General features: G+C 40.4%; 1 protein-coding gene across 2 annotated transcripts in view; it reads right to left on the reverse strand.

Moving 5' to 3' along the window:
- Window positions 1–3,344: 3,344 nt before the first annotated feature.
- The window catches only part of SUGCT (succinyl-CoA:glutarate-CoA transferase), a 716,497-nt gene continuing 702,622 nt past the window's right edge, over window positions 3,345–17,219 (reverse strand). For both annotated transcript variants that reach the window (XM_055301218.1, XM_055301217.1), the window contains one exon: window positions 3,345–5,089. In XM_055301218.1, the coding sequence (XP_055157193.1) occupies window positions 4,926–5,089 (164 nt within the window). In that variant the 3' untranslated portion in view covers window positions 3,345–4,925. The remainder of the gene's footprint in view (window positions 5,090–17,219) is intronic.

Genomic DNA, 17,219 nt, shown 5'->3' on the forward strand with positions numbered 1-17,219 from the left:
TGGAGGTAAAGTCACGGCCAGAATTACCACAAACTACCTTCTAAATTACTGAGGTAGTCCTATTTTTCTGAAGGTCAGTTGCAGGTTTGGAGATCTATGTTTGTGTAACAGGGATGTGTTACTCTGTGCAGAAAGAGGGGATATTATTATCACTGAGAAAGAAAGGAAGGACAGGAAGTTCAAAGAATGAGGAAAAAAGAAACGTAGGAAAGGTGGTAAGTAGGGGGAAAAAGAAAAAAATGAAGTTACAAAGTGTCAATTGATCATTTTGCAAAATAGTATTTTTCTGTCACTTTAGATGTACAAGCAAAGGCAAAACAGCCTCTGTATTAGTTTCCTCCTGCTGCTATTAACAAAATATCACATATTTCGTGGTTTCAAACAATACAAATGTATTGCCTTGTGGTTCTGGAGATCAGAAGTCTAAAATGAGCTGAAAATCAGTCTCACTGAGCTAAGGATCAGGTGGGACTGAGTTCCTTCTGGAAGCTCAAAGGGAAAGTCCCTTTCTCTTGCCCTTTTTCATCTTAAATACTTATTTTCCTTCATTCATTTCAATTTCAAATCTAGCAATGGTTTTTTAAAGTCTTTCTTAGATCACATCTCCCTGACATTGACTCTTCCACGTTTGAAGGACCACAGTGACTACCCAGAGCCCACCAGAATAATCTAGAATAAGCTCCCCATTTCAAGGTCAGCTGATTAGCAATCTTTATGCCCTCTTGCCAAGCACAGGGGTATATTCACCGGTTCTGGGAGTTAGGACATTGGCATCTTTGGTGGGCAATTGTTCTGCTTCTAAGACTGTTGCAAAGAGACAGGAGATTGGGCAGGCCCTTTAATGTTAAGGTCTTAAGGAACAGGGAGAAAAAAAGCTATTTCTCAGGAAAAATTTTGAGGTGGATGACATCTATGTCCCAGGTGGTGTTTGAGCACCTTCTATTTTTTTTTAAGATTTTATTCATTTATTCATAAGACACACACACACACACACAGAGGGGCAGAGACACAGGCAGAGGGAGAAGCAGGCTCCATGCAGAGAGCCCAACGTGGGACTCGATCCCGGGACCCCAGGATCATGCCCTGGGTGGAAGGCAGCACTAAACTGCTGAGCCACCCAGGGATCCCCGTGTTTGAGCTCCTTCTAGAGCTTGCCCTTCCCTCTTGGCGTCTACGTGCCTGGCCGGATTCATACTGCTATGGGTTCACCAGAGTCTTTAGAACAAATATGCCCTTGGGTCTGTCTGACTTGCGCATGTTTTCTCTTTTCCCTTCCTGGTAATCGAACTGACATATTCCAACTTTCATTTTTTTCCCCAAACTCTCTTTTGTTTTGTGCTTTCCCCCGTGTGTGGAATAAATAGATGACTGCAAAGTATTTGCATTCATTTGTCGGTAATTCTTCTAGAGTGATGCTAGAAGACTTGATTTTGAATGAGTGTTGGGGGAAATGTGTCTGCTGTTGGAGTTGCCTATATCCCACTAATCCCACCACATAAACGTGTCCTGTGTATAGCCAGCCTGGTTTAAAAGTTCAGGCCATCTGTGCTCAGAAGATAGCTTGGTATGTCTATATAGAGAAACTATTTAAGTATCTTACAAGAGTAGCAATTTATAAAACATTCAACCCTGGTATTGCTATACTAAGATTATAAGAAGAAATATAATTTTGTCCTGATGTCTGAGAAAACTTCTAGACACCAATAGGAGAGCCTCTGTGATGTGTTTTTTTTTTTTTTTCCTTTTCCTAACTGCTGTTTGGAATGGAAATACCTTTTTAAAAAATTTTTTCTCATCTCCCTTATCAAATGATGAACATACCAGTCCTAATGCCACAAAATCAAAAAGGAAAAGAAATTAGCTAGATATTCTGGTCTCCTAAAGATCATAATACTACAGTGTACAAGGGGAACAACCTTTTTTTTTTTTTCCAGGCACACGGCATCTTAAGAATCTCTTCAATGATAAGGGCTCACTTTAGCAGATAGTCTCCCATAAATAGAGGCAAATGTAAGAAGAATCTCATAATCTTGGGAACAAGCTTGAATATGAACAGCCCAGGGTCAGGGTATGGAAGGTGCGTCATGTGCCTTTTTTTTCCCATTCATCTCCTTTGCCAGTTGAGAATCCATGATGAGCAGTCAGAAGAGAGAGATCTGGACAGTCTGTCCATCCATGGGCTGGCATTCTTTCTTAGAGGCTTTAAGCCCATTATTTGGGAGAGCAAATCCTATGAATGAAGACAGCACTTAAGCTACAAAGCTTTTCAAGTTGTCAACATGCTAATGTCATGGGATGAAAAAGTCAGTGGTGAAATAGCAAATTTAGGTGAGTTGTGAGAGGGGTGAATTTCTCTGAAAAAGTCTGAAAGTAGAGGTCATGAAGTCTTCACGCAGAAGCCCCACGATATGGGCCTGTGTGGGTGAGGTAGCCTAATAACCTCATATGAAATAGCCTGTGTGAGATCTCCTGTGATTTTTAAAATCAAGACTACACTTCCAACTCTTAGGAGATGGTTCAAAGACAAAGGACTAGTCCAAGTAACTGGACTAGTCATACACAACTGGTCATAGTTCATTCTCATCTAGAGGAACATTCAGAATACCAGAGTGCATGTGGAAAATATCATGCTCGATTAACCAGAAAACCATGGCAGCAAAAAGTTTAAGAAAAAATTAAGAAGGAAGACCAGTTGGCTGTGGACACACCCTTGGCTCCATAATGATTAACCCAACTAAGTTTTGAAGAATTTTCTAAGTCAGCCTCAGACACAAAGCTGCCAGAAGGCAGGCCTTGACATACATTGAACTTGAGCATATGGTCTCTTAGTAGTGTGCTCAGCTTTGGGAATGTGTAAGAAAATAGGCCCTGATAATTAAGACGGCACATTTGTTTATAAGCATAACTTGATCTGGGCATATTGCTAGCAATTTTAGCCAGCGCAATGTTTCTTTCAGGACTAATTATCGATCTGAACTTGAAGTCATTTCTAAATGATTTCTCTCGCGGAGTCAGTAGAGTCCATGCTTTCTGTAGGGTGAGAGGTTCAAAGTTCTCTGGGATCATCCTGAATTGTGTAGATGGAAATCTGGATACACGATTACATTGGAGATAGTCTCTGGCAGTTACTCTTCTTCAGTCTTGGTGGATTTCAAGGTTTTAAAGGCATTTTGTGACCCTGTCTGAGTGATCAGTATCCTCCCACGCAAGGCTACCCAGATAGATATTTAGGGTTACTGCTCACTAATCAAGTGATTTGCATTTCAAGATATTTACTTGGACCAGTAGCAGAAACGATGAATCTGTTTTTTAAGATCACGGGGTTTTGCCAATTCTCAGTCATCTTGTCTTTTACTATTTTTATTACTAATTGTACATACATGGGGGGATTTCATTTAGATGTCTGGCCTGACGTGAATGTACCCAAATGTAGATCTATGAGTTAGCCATTGGAGAAAAAGCGCCGCAGAAGGCATTACCCTTGTATGATGAAATTCTAACTTGTGGAATGACAGCAGGGGTGCCTCAGAGTAAAATGTTCACAAACAGCAAGGCAGGGAGGACAGTAAGTCTTCCAGGAATTAGTAGGCAGTCTTCTAAGACACCCCACGGGGCCTTGTGAGAGGACACATTTCCTATTTACTTGGAATCCTTGATTCTAGAAACATATTGAGGCTTATAGCATGGATAAATGGCTCAAATCATCCCAATAAAAAAAAAAAAAAGAACACGAAAGGAAAACCAGCTATAAATCACAGTTTGAAAGACGAGTTAGAGATCTAACTTAACTTTCATACCACTTGGTATGTCATGACATGGCTATCAAATACGTGTGCCTAACGGTCATGAATTTAGATCGTGTCAGGATATCGATCATGAGGCCATTCGATTCCTCGGTCTGTACCTGGGTTTGGGTGACCGGCAGTCTGAGTGACAATCTATCCTGGAACATAGAGTCAAATCAGGTGCCACCTTCTGCACAGAAAGTATTTTCTATACTTTAAGTTCTTTGACAAATACTTAAATACTTAAAATACTTAAATGCAAATACTTAATATTAAGGCATGATATATTCTTCTACAGTGAGCATTCAGATTACAAAGGAATGTTTTCCTTTTATTCTTCTATTATTTAAACATTATATAATACCTAGATAGTCATTTGACACTCATTTAAAAACCTATTGCATTTGTACTTGGCTCAAAATAAGGTACTGATTAAAGAGCCACTCTTCAACCCCGAATGCAGATAGATACAAACCCTCCAAAATGCATCGATGGAAATTGATTTTCTGCCATGTATCATGAAATAATCAGAAAAATACAGCATAAAGCCAATATTTACCCCCATGGGGAGAATGAAGCTCAGTTTTATAGTGGACATCAGCAAAGCCCATGGTTTAAATTACAGATTAACAAAGGGTTCATGAGCTCAAAATTAAGTTATTCTGTTTAAAATCAATCACTAAAACTGTCGTTCTGCTTATTGCTTTGACTTCCTAACAAAGGTTTAAATGAAGACTTTATGTGCAAGTAGAGAACGTCAAGAGATCTGCTCTTTTTCAGACCTGCGTGGGCTGGAGGGGCAAACGTTTAGGCTATTAATGTAATTAGAATGAGCAATGTATTTTTCCAGGAAAAAAAAAGTCTTCACAAAAAAATCCCACAAATCCACAATTAATCTATTATCCGTGGTGGTGTGTGTGGGGGAGAATGGTAAGTAGTAAAAGGTGGGATACGTTTCGAAAGCGCTAGATGCATTGATACCAGGGCCATTCTGGAGGCGCCAAGCAGGAAATCTGGAATTACTCTAACGTTTCTTTGCAGAGGCAGGCACCAGAACTGGGGAGCAAGGGTCCAGAAAGACTATTGCCTTTGCTAGCAAAGCACATTCAGATTATGGTTTTTGAGAAAGAGCATTTTTCATCATTCAGTTTCATGTTGGGTCACCACTCCGGCGCTGAGCAGCTCCCCAATGGCCTTGTCGTCATATCTGAGGACCTCCTTCAGGATGTGTGTCGTGTGCTGCCCAAGCAGGGGAGGCGGCCTGGCTTCTGACATCTTGAACTTACTGTATCTCACAGCTGGGCCTGTCAAGAGAGGAGAAAAGCAGGAAGCCTGTTAATGACTAACCTTAGGAAATTAATTACCCAAGCAGCCTGGGGTGTTTTCAATGAATGCCAAGAATGTCACTCCCAGTTACAAAATCGTGGTGCATTTTGGAATGAAATGTATTTTCACGTGAGGTTTTCTTGACTCGATTTCATCCACCTGTGCAGGGGTCACCTGACCTGCCTATGCAGGTGGCATGTATGTGCCTGGCGTGTGCCAGCCTGTTTCAGGAGTTGCCAGTCCTGTCACAAAGACTCTCGGGGGTTGGTCACTTGGCTTGTTAGATTCTCTGGATCCAAAGGAACAATGACTACAGGTACATAGCATCTCTCTGGAGCTGTCCCTTCACCTGGGGCCATATTGCCAGCCTTACGTAATCCAGAAGTTTATCATTCAGTGGCAACTATATAAACATGAAGTTTAATTCAACAGCCTGCAGATCAGTTAAGCCTCTGTGAGATTTTGCTGAAGCCTTGTGGCAGTGGAAGCAGTTATGTGCCAAGTTTCATTGTCAGCGAGATGTAGGTTTGCACATCTGCTCTGACACGTTGTAGCAGAGCCATCTTGGACAAGTTGCTTAACTTCTCCGAGCCTCAGGTTCTGCAACTAAACTGATGATGATAATGTAAGGATTTAAATGAAATAATGGACAGGAAGCACTCAGGAAGCATCCCTTAACCCACAACAATGCACGAAACTTGGCCTCTATGATGACAAAAGCTGCCATAGACTCTGTCTTGACATGGGCAGTGCAAGGGGGAGAGGATATTTATTGCCAGCTGTTTGCGGAGCACTGAGCCACTGTTCACAGGGCAACTCAAACAATACTTTCAACAACTGTTGGAAACAGATTTTATCATCCTCATTTTCCACATAAGGACACAAAAGCCCAAAAAGCTCAAGTTTTGTTCAAGGCCACATGACTAATAACCAGGACTCAAATCTACGTCCAGTTGAACCATCTTGCACGGAGAGCCATGCACTTTGTGTAACCTTAGCAGCCTGCTCTTCCTTTTCCACTTTTCCATGGAGAAGCTGGACGGGTGCCGGGGAGCATGTTGTTTCAGCAGATTTTTACCTTTGCTGCTCACTCAATAAATGGTATTTATGTTGGCTGTTCTTCACATCTCATTTGATTAGGCTTCGGGAAAACAAATTAGATAGTCACAAGAAGACTACAAAACAGTGCATTTCTATCTCATAAAAATTTTTCCAGCCTGCTCTTGATGTGGGGAGCGCATAGGAAGACCACACAAAACCAAAGCACGGGTGGGCAACACAATGTCAGTAAAGCAGCAAATGTGCTTCAAGCTCTTTGGAGAATTCCATTGGGCATTGTTGTAGAAGCCATTGTTGATGATAGAGAGACAGGACACAGACCTCTGCAGGCTATCAAGCCACACTTGTGAAACACACACCACCCACTAGGGGCAAATGGCAACTTCCAACTGATGGCCAAAGTGTTTGCTTCTCTGAAGCTCCCTGAAATTCATTTCTTCTCCTCACACTTCTTTTTATTGTTTTAAATTGCATTTTTTTTTAAATTGAAGTGTAGTTGACACGCAACATTACATTAGTTTCAAGTGTACAACACAGTGATTCAACTGGTCAATCCATTATGCTGTGCTCGCCGCAAATGTAGCTACCATCCGCCACCACACACGCCGTATGGTAACCACTGTCTATGTTCTCTGTGCTGTGCCTTTTACCCTCATGACTCATTCATTCCATAACAAGAAGCCCATACCTCCCACCCCTTCACCCGTTTTGCCCCTCCCCCCAAACCCCTGGCAACCACCAGTTTATTCTCTGTATTTATGGGTCTGTTTCTGCTTTTTGTTTGTTTATTCATTTGTTTCGTTTCATAGATTCATTTTAGAAGCTCACACTTCCTTTTCTTTTCTTTTCTTTTCTTTCTTTTCTTTTTTTTTTTTTTTAAGGATTTTATTTATTCATTCATGAGAGACACAGAGAGAGGGGCAGAGGCATAGTCAGAGGGAGAAGTAGGCTCCCTGCAGGGAGCCCAATGCAGGACTGGATCCCCAGGCCCTGAGGGTTAGAGTTAGGGTTCAGGTTAGGGAACGAGAATAACCTGCCCAACATCACACAGGTAGGAAGTGAGAGTCAGTTCCTACTGACTGGATTTGTTGGGTTCAAGAACTTTGGTTTTTAAACAGAATAATAATTTGTTGATGTGAAATTCACATAACAGAAAATGAAGCATTTGAAAGCGAACAATTCAGTGGCACTTCGTATACTGCTGTGCAATGACCGCCTCTATTTAAAAGTTGCAGGACATTTTCATCACTCCAAAGTCAGACTCTCTATCCCTGAAGCACTTTCCTTCAGCTTGGCCCTCTGCTGAACCCCTGGCAACAACCACTAACCTACTTTCTGTCCCTGGAGTGGTCTATTCTGGATATTCCATATAAATAGAATCACACAATATGTGACCTTTTGTGTCTAGCTTCTTTCACAAAGCATAATGTCTGAGATGCATCCACCTCGCAGCATGGATCAGTACTAAGGACCTGGACCTTGAACCTCCATGTAGTGGGTATGAGGGAATCTTCAAGTCCAGCCATACTACAGAGCAGTTCAGCTTGTGTTACTCCCATGCTTTCATGGCAGCTTCCAGAACTACCCTGAAGACTCTGCTACCAGTTTGGGGTGAGGGGTATTTAACATTTTGCACAAAAATGTCTTAAAGAATTTAGAATGGCATTACCAAATACCATTTACTAGAATGGTATATTAAAGAACTAGAATGGTATTGCTTGGTTTTTAGACTTGCCAGTATTAAAGGCCCTTGGAAAATACTGTATATTTGGAAAACTTATGCTTTCCTAAATAATTGTATGTTATTAAGGAAGCCATATCACAGTTGAATAAATTGTATATAATTTTTCATAAATTCTTCAGAAACCAGGTCTTTTTACTATGGTTGAGTTCAGAAAGATTCTGAAGCTGGGGTTCGTTCGTGTAATTTAAGATCAAGATATAGTGTATATACATGTACAGTACTGGCAATTTTCAAATTGTAATCTTTATACATTCTTAAAATAAAGTATTGTTTTTGCCATATGGTTTATTAAAAAACAAAAATTTATAGTCTCTCTGTCTCTCTCTACACACACACACACATACATATACATATACATATACATATACATATACATGCAATAGGACAAATACAATTTATATCTGGATCTCAGAGAGAGTTAAGTTCTCAGTCCATTGAAATCTGTTCTCACAGTCCTGTGCAATAATCCCAGGTACCAAGGACATCCCTCCCAGTCTAGGCTTTGCACAAAGGGAATAAATGGCTTTTAAAATACATTTGTCTCAAGAAGTACAAAATGTCTGACATAATTATTTACATCTAAGGTCCAGAAAGAATGAATAATTTGATCTTCCATTAAAAAAAGATGAGCAGATAAGTCACATGTTCTTAAATTACTTTTTGGCAAAGGAACATCTATATTCACATATGCTTTCAAACACTTGCAAGCTGTGTGATCTTGAGAATTCTTAAAGTCCCTGAGCCTCAGTCTACACATTTCTAAAATGAGGTTGATAATAACTACCAAGGGTTGGTCTGAGCATTTCAGTAGTGTAATATGGGTAATATTCAATACCCGTAATTAAGGAATACATATGAAGATAATATAAGGTACAGTTTTGTTTATAAAATGAGAAAATCTGGTGACTGTTTGGGTTTTTCTTTCTTTCTTTCTTTCTTTCTTTTTTTTTTTGGTTCATTTTTAAGAGGTCAGTGACTAGTAGGAGTATAAGTTGGCAAAATCCTTCTGGTGGGAATTTTGTCAACTAAACATGAAGAGTTTGAAAAGTGTTCCCATACTTTTCATACTTACAGAAATCCTCTTTAAAAATGTTCTATAGGGGATCCCTGGGTGGCTCAGTGGTTTGGTGCCTGCCTTTGGTCCAGGGCGTGATCCTGGAGATCCAGGATCGAGTCCCACGTCAGGCTCCCTGCGTGGAGCCTGCTTCTCCCTCTGCCTGTGTCTCTGCCTCTCTCTCTCTCTCTCTCTCTGTCTCTCTGTCTCTTATGAATAAATAAATAAAATTAAAAAAATAAAAATGTTCTATATATGTAATTAAAAATGTTGACAAATTCCATAGGTAGGGATCTATACAAGTTTTCAAATATACTTAATATCTAACTTCTTCTTACACAACTTTCTAACTTATAGCCTATAAGGGTCTTCGTGTATAATTCTGTATATTAAAAAAAAAAACTTTTAGCTTCCAAAAGTTACCTTGTTAGGACAAGGTGTTTACCAACCATTCCCTCACATACTGTGCTCAAGTCTAGCTCCTTCCCCTCTTTCCAGATGAAGAAGTCACATAGCTACAGTGTTGAAAAATATTTGGAAAATATGTCCAAAACTTGAGTACTGGTTAAATAAATTACAGAGCATTTAAATGATGGCAACCTGGGCAGTAATTTCAAGTTGTATTTTGGGGGACTTTGAACACAGATATTCTCTCCTGAAATAACACTGACATAAAGGCTTAGAAGTTAAACAAACAAATATAAAACTTCACGACTGAAGACAATGGGTGGTAGCATCACTAATGAATGAGATATTCAACAAATTTAAGAATGACATGGATAAGATAATGTTGATGTGTCTTTTAAGGGGTAGAGAAAGCTGAAGCCCCAAATATTCTATAAGAAGACTGAGAGTAAGTGGGTATTAATTGGCCCATTTCACCCCTCAAGAGATTCTGATCTTAAAATCAGTGGTTATGAGAGAGATAGGTCTTAGAAAAGAAATAGGACTAAAGCAGAAGTATTGAATGGGTCAGTTTAGACTAACTTATTAGTTTGTACTACCAACTAGAAGAAAAATTAAGCTTGCTTTCAAGTTTCTAAATGAATATAATATTAAATCTAGAATTTCATATCCAAACAAATAATTTATCAAATATGAAGACATTTTCAAACTTTCAAAGATAAGTATGTTTACTAAGTAAGTTTCTTGATCCAGTAAAGCATGGGAGTAAATAATAGAAGGATAAAATTTTGATACCCAGTGAAAACCAACCAGGGAGTACAAGGAAGGAAGACCCCAGGATGACAGCTCAGACTTGGACCCAGTCAATAAGGTAGAAATGGAAGAGGATAGAGGCCTTTGAAAGGGGTGACTGAGAGAGCAAAAGAGCCTTAAATGTATAACTAAGGATACTTAAAGACTGGGAAAATATAATAATAAGATAAAATTACATTATGCAAGAAAAAAACAATTAGAAATTCTAGAAAAACTTGCATATGAAAAAAAAGATCCAAATATGAAGCAGATTATAATGTGGCAAGATTTTAAGTTACTGATGGAATATAAACATAGAAAATCCAGTTGACCTTGATACCAAGAACACTGGAGTAGTACATAATACCTGCACATCCTCTGTAATAGTACTAAGCATAACTCTCATTTTATGGATCAGAAGACCAAGGGTCAGTTTGTCTAAGGTTACCCAGCTAAATAAATAAGAGAACCAGGACAAGATCTGAATGTCAGACTCCATGGTAAGTGCTCTGTCATTCCACATGAATCTGTTGAACCAAGGATTGCCAACAATTAAAGATATTTGAACAAATACAATTTATAGGGATTTTTATTAAATAATTTATCCACTAACTAATTCTACATAAAATTTTTTCATATCTATCTCTGTGTCAAGATCTTGGCTGCAGATCTGGATATATATTAGCAAACAAATAGTTAAAATTTTAGGAATTATAAAACTGTTTAAAATCTAGCCGGAAAGAGGAGAATATTATAGGCAAGTGGGGAGAGGCCAGAGTGCTAGGAAAGGACCGTTCTAGGTGGGATGTATGATAAGGCCAAACTGATTAGATGATCTTTAAGCTGAGTCCTAAACTGATTGAGTTTATTGTACAACTAGTGGAGGAAAGAAGAGTCCAGGCAGCATGAACAGGTTTGATGTTCAAGAAATTACAAAAAGATCCAATGGGGCTAGAACAGAATTTGGTAGAAGGGAGGTTCTCAATGAAGTTGGAGGGAGAGGCAGAGCAGAGAACACACAGGGATTTAAGAGCTACAGTAGTGATGGGGCATCGGGGTGGCTCAGTTGGTTAAGTGTCTGACTGACTCTTGGTTTCAGCTCAGGTCATGATCTCAGGGTGGTGAGATCTGCTCCGAGTCAGGCTCTGCACTCACCATGGGGCCTGTTTGGGATTCTCCCTCTCCCTCTCCCTCTGTCCCTACCCCCACCTGTGTGTGTGCATGCTTGCATGCTCAGGCATGTGCGCTCTCTCTCCCTAAAACAGATAAATAAAAGCTTAAAAGAAAGAGAGACAGAGAGAGAGAGACATTACAGTAGTGAAGTTGGATCTTATTCTGGGTTCCATGGAGCTTTGAGAGCAGTGACGGAACACTTGTGTTGCGAGGCAGAGAACGAGATGAGATGTGTTTGGAGGGCTGTTGTGGGTAGATCAGAAAAGATGCTGGTGGCCCAGACGATGATGGTGCCTGTAGAGTTTGAGGAAAGTGGGTATGACTGGGAGCTGTGTCAGTGACGGAATGACAGACAGGGCTTGCTGGTGGATTACAGCTGTGGAGAGAAAGAAAAGGATCAAGGGAGAATCCTGTGTTTCTGGGTTGAGAGACTGGTGGGGCCATTTGCCAGAATTCAGGGAAGACTGAATGAATTGTTGAAGCCCAGGTTTGGGTGGAAGCAGAAGCGAGATTTTCTTTTGGACACGCTGTTTGAGGGCCTGTGAGATCTCCAAGGAGACAGGTCAGTGGGCCGTTAGCTATGCAGGCCTGGAATTCAGGTAAGATTTGGGGCCAGGATATATAAATTTAGAAGTCACTTACCATCTAAATGTCCACATTCCAAAACATTATATTTTCATGGCAACTGTATTTATTCCAACATCCTTGATGCTGAGGATTTTAATAAGTTGCTTAGGGAGCCTTTTCTCTACTCTCCAAGCTCTCTATCAATTTCTACTGCATCAAAAATGCTTTGTGTCCTTAGGAAGCAAATTAAAGGAATAAAAAAAAATCTCTATAGCTGACAAGTTTAGAGAGAAATGCATTTCTTTAAAAGAGATTCCAAAATAAATAAATAAATAAAAGAGATTCCATATCCTTGGCCTTAAACAGATTCCCATTGACTTGACAGCAGAAAATAGGGCATTTTTACTTCTGCAAGAATTGTGAACATTGTGCCCCCACAGAGAGGCAGGGAGGGAAACTGAGTCAGATCCGCTTAGGGACAAACTAAGGTGGAGAAGTTTTTTCTTTGCCTTAATAAAGGCAATCAATCTGGAAAACACTGAAATAAATGCCCACCATAGCCATTCTGAGCACATAACTTGGGACCAAATCTGGAATCCCAGGTGCCATCTTTTCGAGGAGACCACCGTCTAATAACTGGTGTCAAGGCTCTGGGTCTACCTACACGCCTCACCAGGAAGGGGGCTGAGGTGGCACACCTTGTAGGCTGCACCCACCTCCAAGGGAGGACTGCATGTAATATGCTGGGATTGTCTATAGGATTCTAGGAAACTAGAGTTCAAGAGTTGAAAGCCAACACAATGCCAAGGCAGGTGAGGAGGAGTCCAGTCCTAGTTTGTAAGTCATACAAGGGAAGGTCTGGAACTACTACTGAGTCTTTGCTGTCAACGAGGCCTGGGGTCGACTGCTTTCTGGCTATTATCTAATTCGATCCTCACAATGATTTTAGGTACTTTTTTAATATTTATGAATGCGTTGAATTCCATATCACAGAAGAGCAGCACAGAGCTCCTAGGGGTTATGAAATGCATGCAAAAGCATATAGCAGATGCACAGATAGGTCTGCTGACTTCGTAGCCACTGCTTTTGAGAAGTGATATAGCAAGGTGATTAAGAGTGTGGGGTCTGCATTCAGTTTCCCCTCCTCTTCTGGTTCCTTGCACTATTTCTTAGGTTCCACACGAGTGAAACCATATGATAAGTGTCTTTCTCCTATTGACTTATTTCACTTAGCATAATATCCTCTAGTGGGGGGCGGGGAGGAAATCAGAGAGGAAGACAAACCATGAGAGACTCTTAACCCTGGGAAACATACTGAGGGTCGCTGGAGGGGAGGTGGGTGGGGGGATGGGGTAACTGGGTGACAGGCATGAAGGAAGCCATGTGATGTGATGAGCACTGGGTGTTATATGCAAGTGATAAATTATTGAAAACTACATCTGAGGGAGGTGGGGGTGAATGGGTGACGGGCACTGAGGGGGGCACTTGATGGGATGAGCACTGGGTGTTATTCTGTATGTTGGCAAATTGAACACCAATACAAAATAAATTTATTATAAAAAGAAAAGAAAACTACATCTGAAACTAATGATGGATATGTTGGCAAATTGAATTTAAATTGAAAAAAAAAAAAGTGTGGGTTCTGGAACCAGAGTGCCTAGCTTCCCATCTCGGCTGTATCTCCTTGAATATTTACCTAGTCAACCAGTACCTCAGTATCTTTCTCTGTAAAATAGGGATAATAAGGACACTTATCCCATCAAGTTGTGAGAATTTAGAAAAAAGATCTTAGAAGAGTACCAGGCACACAAGAGGCATTTAATACACACTAGATGCTACCATTTTCTCTCCTTCTGCTGTGGTGCCTCCCTTAGCAACCTATATTCCTCAGCAGAGCCCAGGTCACCTGCCGACTTCAGACATCAATGACCTCCCAGGACACTGACCACCTGGCTGCTTTTCAGATTCATAACAGCAAGTTAGGGATAAAAATTTTAAATTTAAAAATCCTTCACAGTCAAGGATCCAAGTATTTAAAGGAAAAGGAAAAGAGAGAAAGGAATCAACCATTCCTCAAGCACATATTACATAATGGCCACTTTTCAAATGTTTATTTTGTTGATTCTGCATTACAACCCTTTGGGAGTTTTTTTTTTTGTTTGTTTGTTTTTGTTTTATTTTTATTAATTTTTAAAGATTCTATTTATTCATTCATGAGAGACACAGAAAGAGACAGAGACATAGGCAGAGGGAGAAGCAGGCTCCCTGCGGGGAGCCCGATGCAGGACTCGATCCCAGGACCCCAGAATCACACTCTGAGCCAAAGGCAGATGCTCAGCCACTGAGCCACCCAGGTGCCCCTGCATTACAACCCTTTGATATAGGTATTTTTCTCTGTCTTCCTACAGATAGCAAAAGGCAGGGTAAGGGAGGTTAGATTACTCACATCACGCATCTGATAAGTACACTTACTGTTTTCAACAGCTTCAGAACCTACACCAGAAACCAATGTTATACTCCCTTGCATTTTACCTAGTTCTATTAGAGGGAATGTTGAAAACATGGAATTTATTTTACTTATTTAACAAACGCTATGTGCCAAACACTACTTTCTGGGCTTTACACATTTGATTCATTCAGCCCTGCAGATAATGCCAGAATCTAAAATTATCGTCACTCTTTTACATATGGGGAAACTGAGAGGCATGGGGGGGGGAGTCATTTGGTCAGGGTCACAGAATTACTAAGAAGAGCCAGGATTCGTACCCAGTCTCACCCCAAATCCCTGGTCCTTGACAATGGGGCGCACTGCTTTCCAGGGAAAAGGGAAGAGAGAAAGAAAGAGAGGATGGTCTAAGTTTGAAGCTGAACTCAGGCACCTTGGAGTAGAACATGCCAAGGACAACTTACAGTTCATCTTCTGACCAGTCTGTCCTCTCCATCCTTCTAGATTACAGTTCTACCAGATATCTTAGGCCATGTGTATTCATTACTACCTCATCTTTTCAAATTAGTTTGTCATATGCCACTTATTTCCTTGTAGCGAGCCCTGGAATCAAACCCCACCAATACCTTCCCGATCTCCCCTGATCCTGAGTCGGGCAGTGTGCTCCGAAGCTTTCCCCTCTACCCGCCCCAAAAGGAATGAAGCCCTCCCTGTGCTTGCTGTGGAAAGTTATCTGGTTCAAGGCACAGGGAGGGCCCATTTCCTGGTGTGCCAGAGAATTCCTCAGACAAGCCCTGTGGTGTTTTCCATCTGTGGTTTGAGGCCCTTTGAGTAATAAGACCCTGACTATTTTGTCTCATCTCCTTTTAGAAAACTTCCATGATTCTCTTAGGCTAAAATGGGAATCTACCCAATCTATGCAAACATCCCAAGCTCCTCTAACTATATACAGAATTCAAGCTACATTTCTATCATCCAGACCAACTTAATAATGTAAACAGTTGCAGGAAACAGAGGTAGCCAAAAACATGTGGGAAACCATAATGAATATTCAAGTAATGGGAACATAATATCACATCATCATGAGGGAAGGGACCTAAACAGTCCTTTTTTCCAGAACTCCATGCACCTCCCGTCTTGATGATGCATTTCTAAAGCAATGAAATGATCCATTGCTCAACCTCACAGCAAACTGGCAACTGGTCAACACTAAGGGTTAAGTTAATTAACATAGCCGGCCTGTCTGATCATAATGGAAGCAGGAATAAAGAAAATCAAAACTAAGCCTCTGCATCTTTTCTTTTCTTTTTCGATGTCTGATATGGGTGTCAACTTTTAAAAATATCAAGAATACTTAAAAGCAAACATCTGTTTTATAATATATGAAATGCTATATCAAACATTTTTATTTTGACTTCTTTGGCCCATCGCTAAGATACATGCTGTAGATACTATTTAATCTTCAAGGCTTACTAGTGTAATAAGAAGCCAAACTTCATTTTGCTGAAAATAATGATAGCTCCAGTACCAAGTTATTTCACAATTTCCCCTCCAGTGCTTGAACTCATCATCATAACAATAACAATATTTTTTATATGGCGCCTCTCAGCCATAGCATCCAAGGTGCCAAATGGAGCCACACAGTTAGAACACATTAAGCCCATTAGATGTGAGATAAAAACAGATAAAGCCATTTAAACTCACATGGGTGGTGGGAAAAAGCCACAGAGAGTCAGAATGGCTTTGGACTTCTTTAACAGAAGAACTCAATCTGTGGCACAACTTTTGTGGTCAGGCATCCCAGAAACTCCAGGCAAACATTTGGTATGTACCACCAGCTTGGATGGATCACTGTAGTCTCATCCAGAGTTCACCAGCACCATTTGTCATTACTGCTGTAACAAGTTTTAATGCATTATTTTGTAACTCAATAAAGAAGTCTTCAAAAGCCACTACCTGTAAGGTAAGAGGATATTTTCAATGATGGCTATGGCCTAGTGGTAGTCATCAGTGTGGTTCCTCAACTCTCCAGTTCCCACCTTCCAGGAGCATGCTGGTATTACATGTCCTAACCCCTTTGGTGTTGGGTGAGGCCATGTGACCGGCCAATGCACCATGAACGGAAGGGCTGTGTATGCACCTCTAGGCCAGACCACTCAACTGTTGATTTAAGACCCTCGAGGTCTCTCTGGTGTGGTGACTTGTTAGCATGTGAGATGGTGACTGCTTCACCAGTCTGGGGTCCTTTAAACCCATGAAGCACATATACCATGAGCAAGAGATACGTTCATTTGTCATCGTAAGCCAATGTTTTGGGGGGATTGTTTGTTACTACAGTATAACCTAGCCTATGAAGACTGATTATATGCCTCAACTATAATACATAGATCTATTTGCTGGGACCAAAGGAGGGACTCCTTAATCCAGCCCCTTAACATTCCTTTAAAAAGCATTCAGTTCAGATGTTCCAAATACTTTGAAACTCTCATTTTGTGCAGAGCCAATTTTGACCAGTGGAATGATGATAACAGCTATTATATACTGAGTACTTACATGTGTTGGGCATTTGCTGGAATGCTTTCCATATATCACTTTGTTTGATAGACTAAATGACTTTAAAAAGTAAGATTATTATTACACTATTTTATCAACAAGGGAAGTGGGGTTAAGTAACGTTATCAAAATTACGCAGCCAGTCAACTAAAGAATTTCATTACTACTTGGGCTGGCTAAATACAAAGTGCATGCTCGTTAACACTAGGATGTATTTCCTCCCTGCATAATGTGGAAGAAAATCTGTTCTCATATCAGTGGCTGAATAAATACCATTCTTTGGCAGATGGTGTTATAAAGCAGTACTGTATTATA

Source organism: Nyctereutes procyonoides, unplaced genomic scaffold (assembly GCF_905146905.1).
Source record: "Nyctereutes procyonoides isolate TBG_1078 unplaced genomic scaffold, NYPRO_anot_genome, whole genome shotgun sequence".
NCBI lineage: Eukaryota > Metazoa > Chordata > Mammalia > Carnivora > Canidae > Nyctereutes > Nyctereutes procyonoides.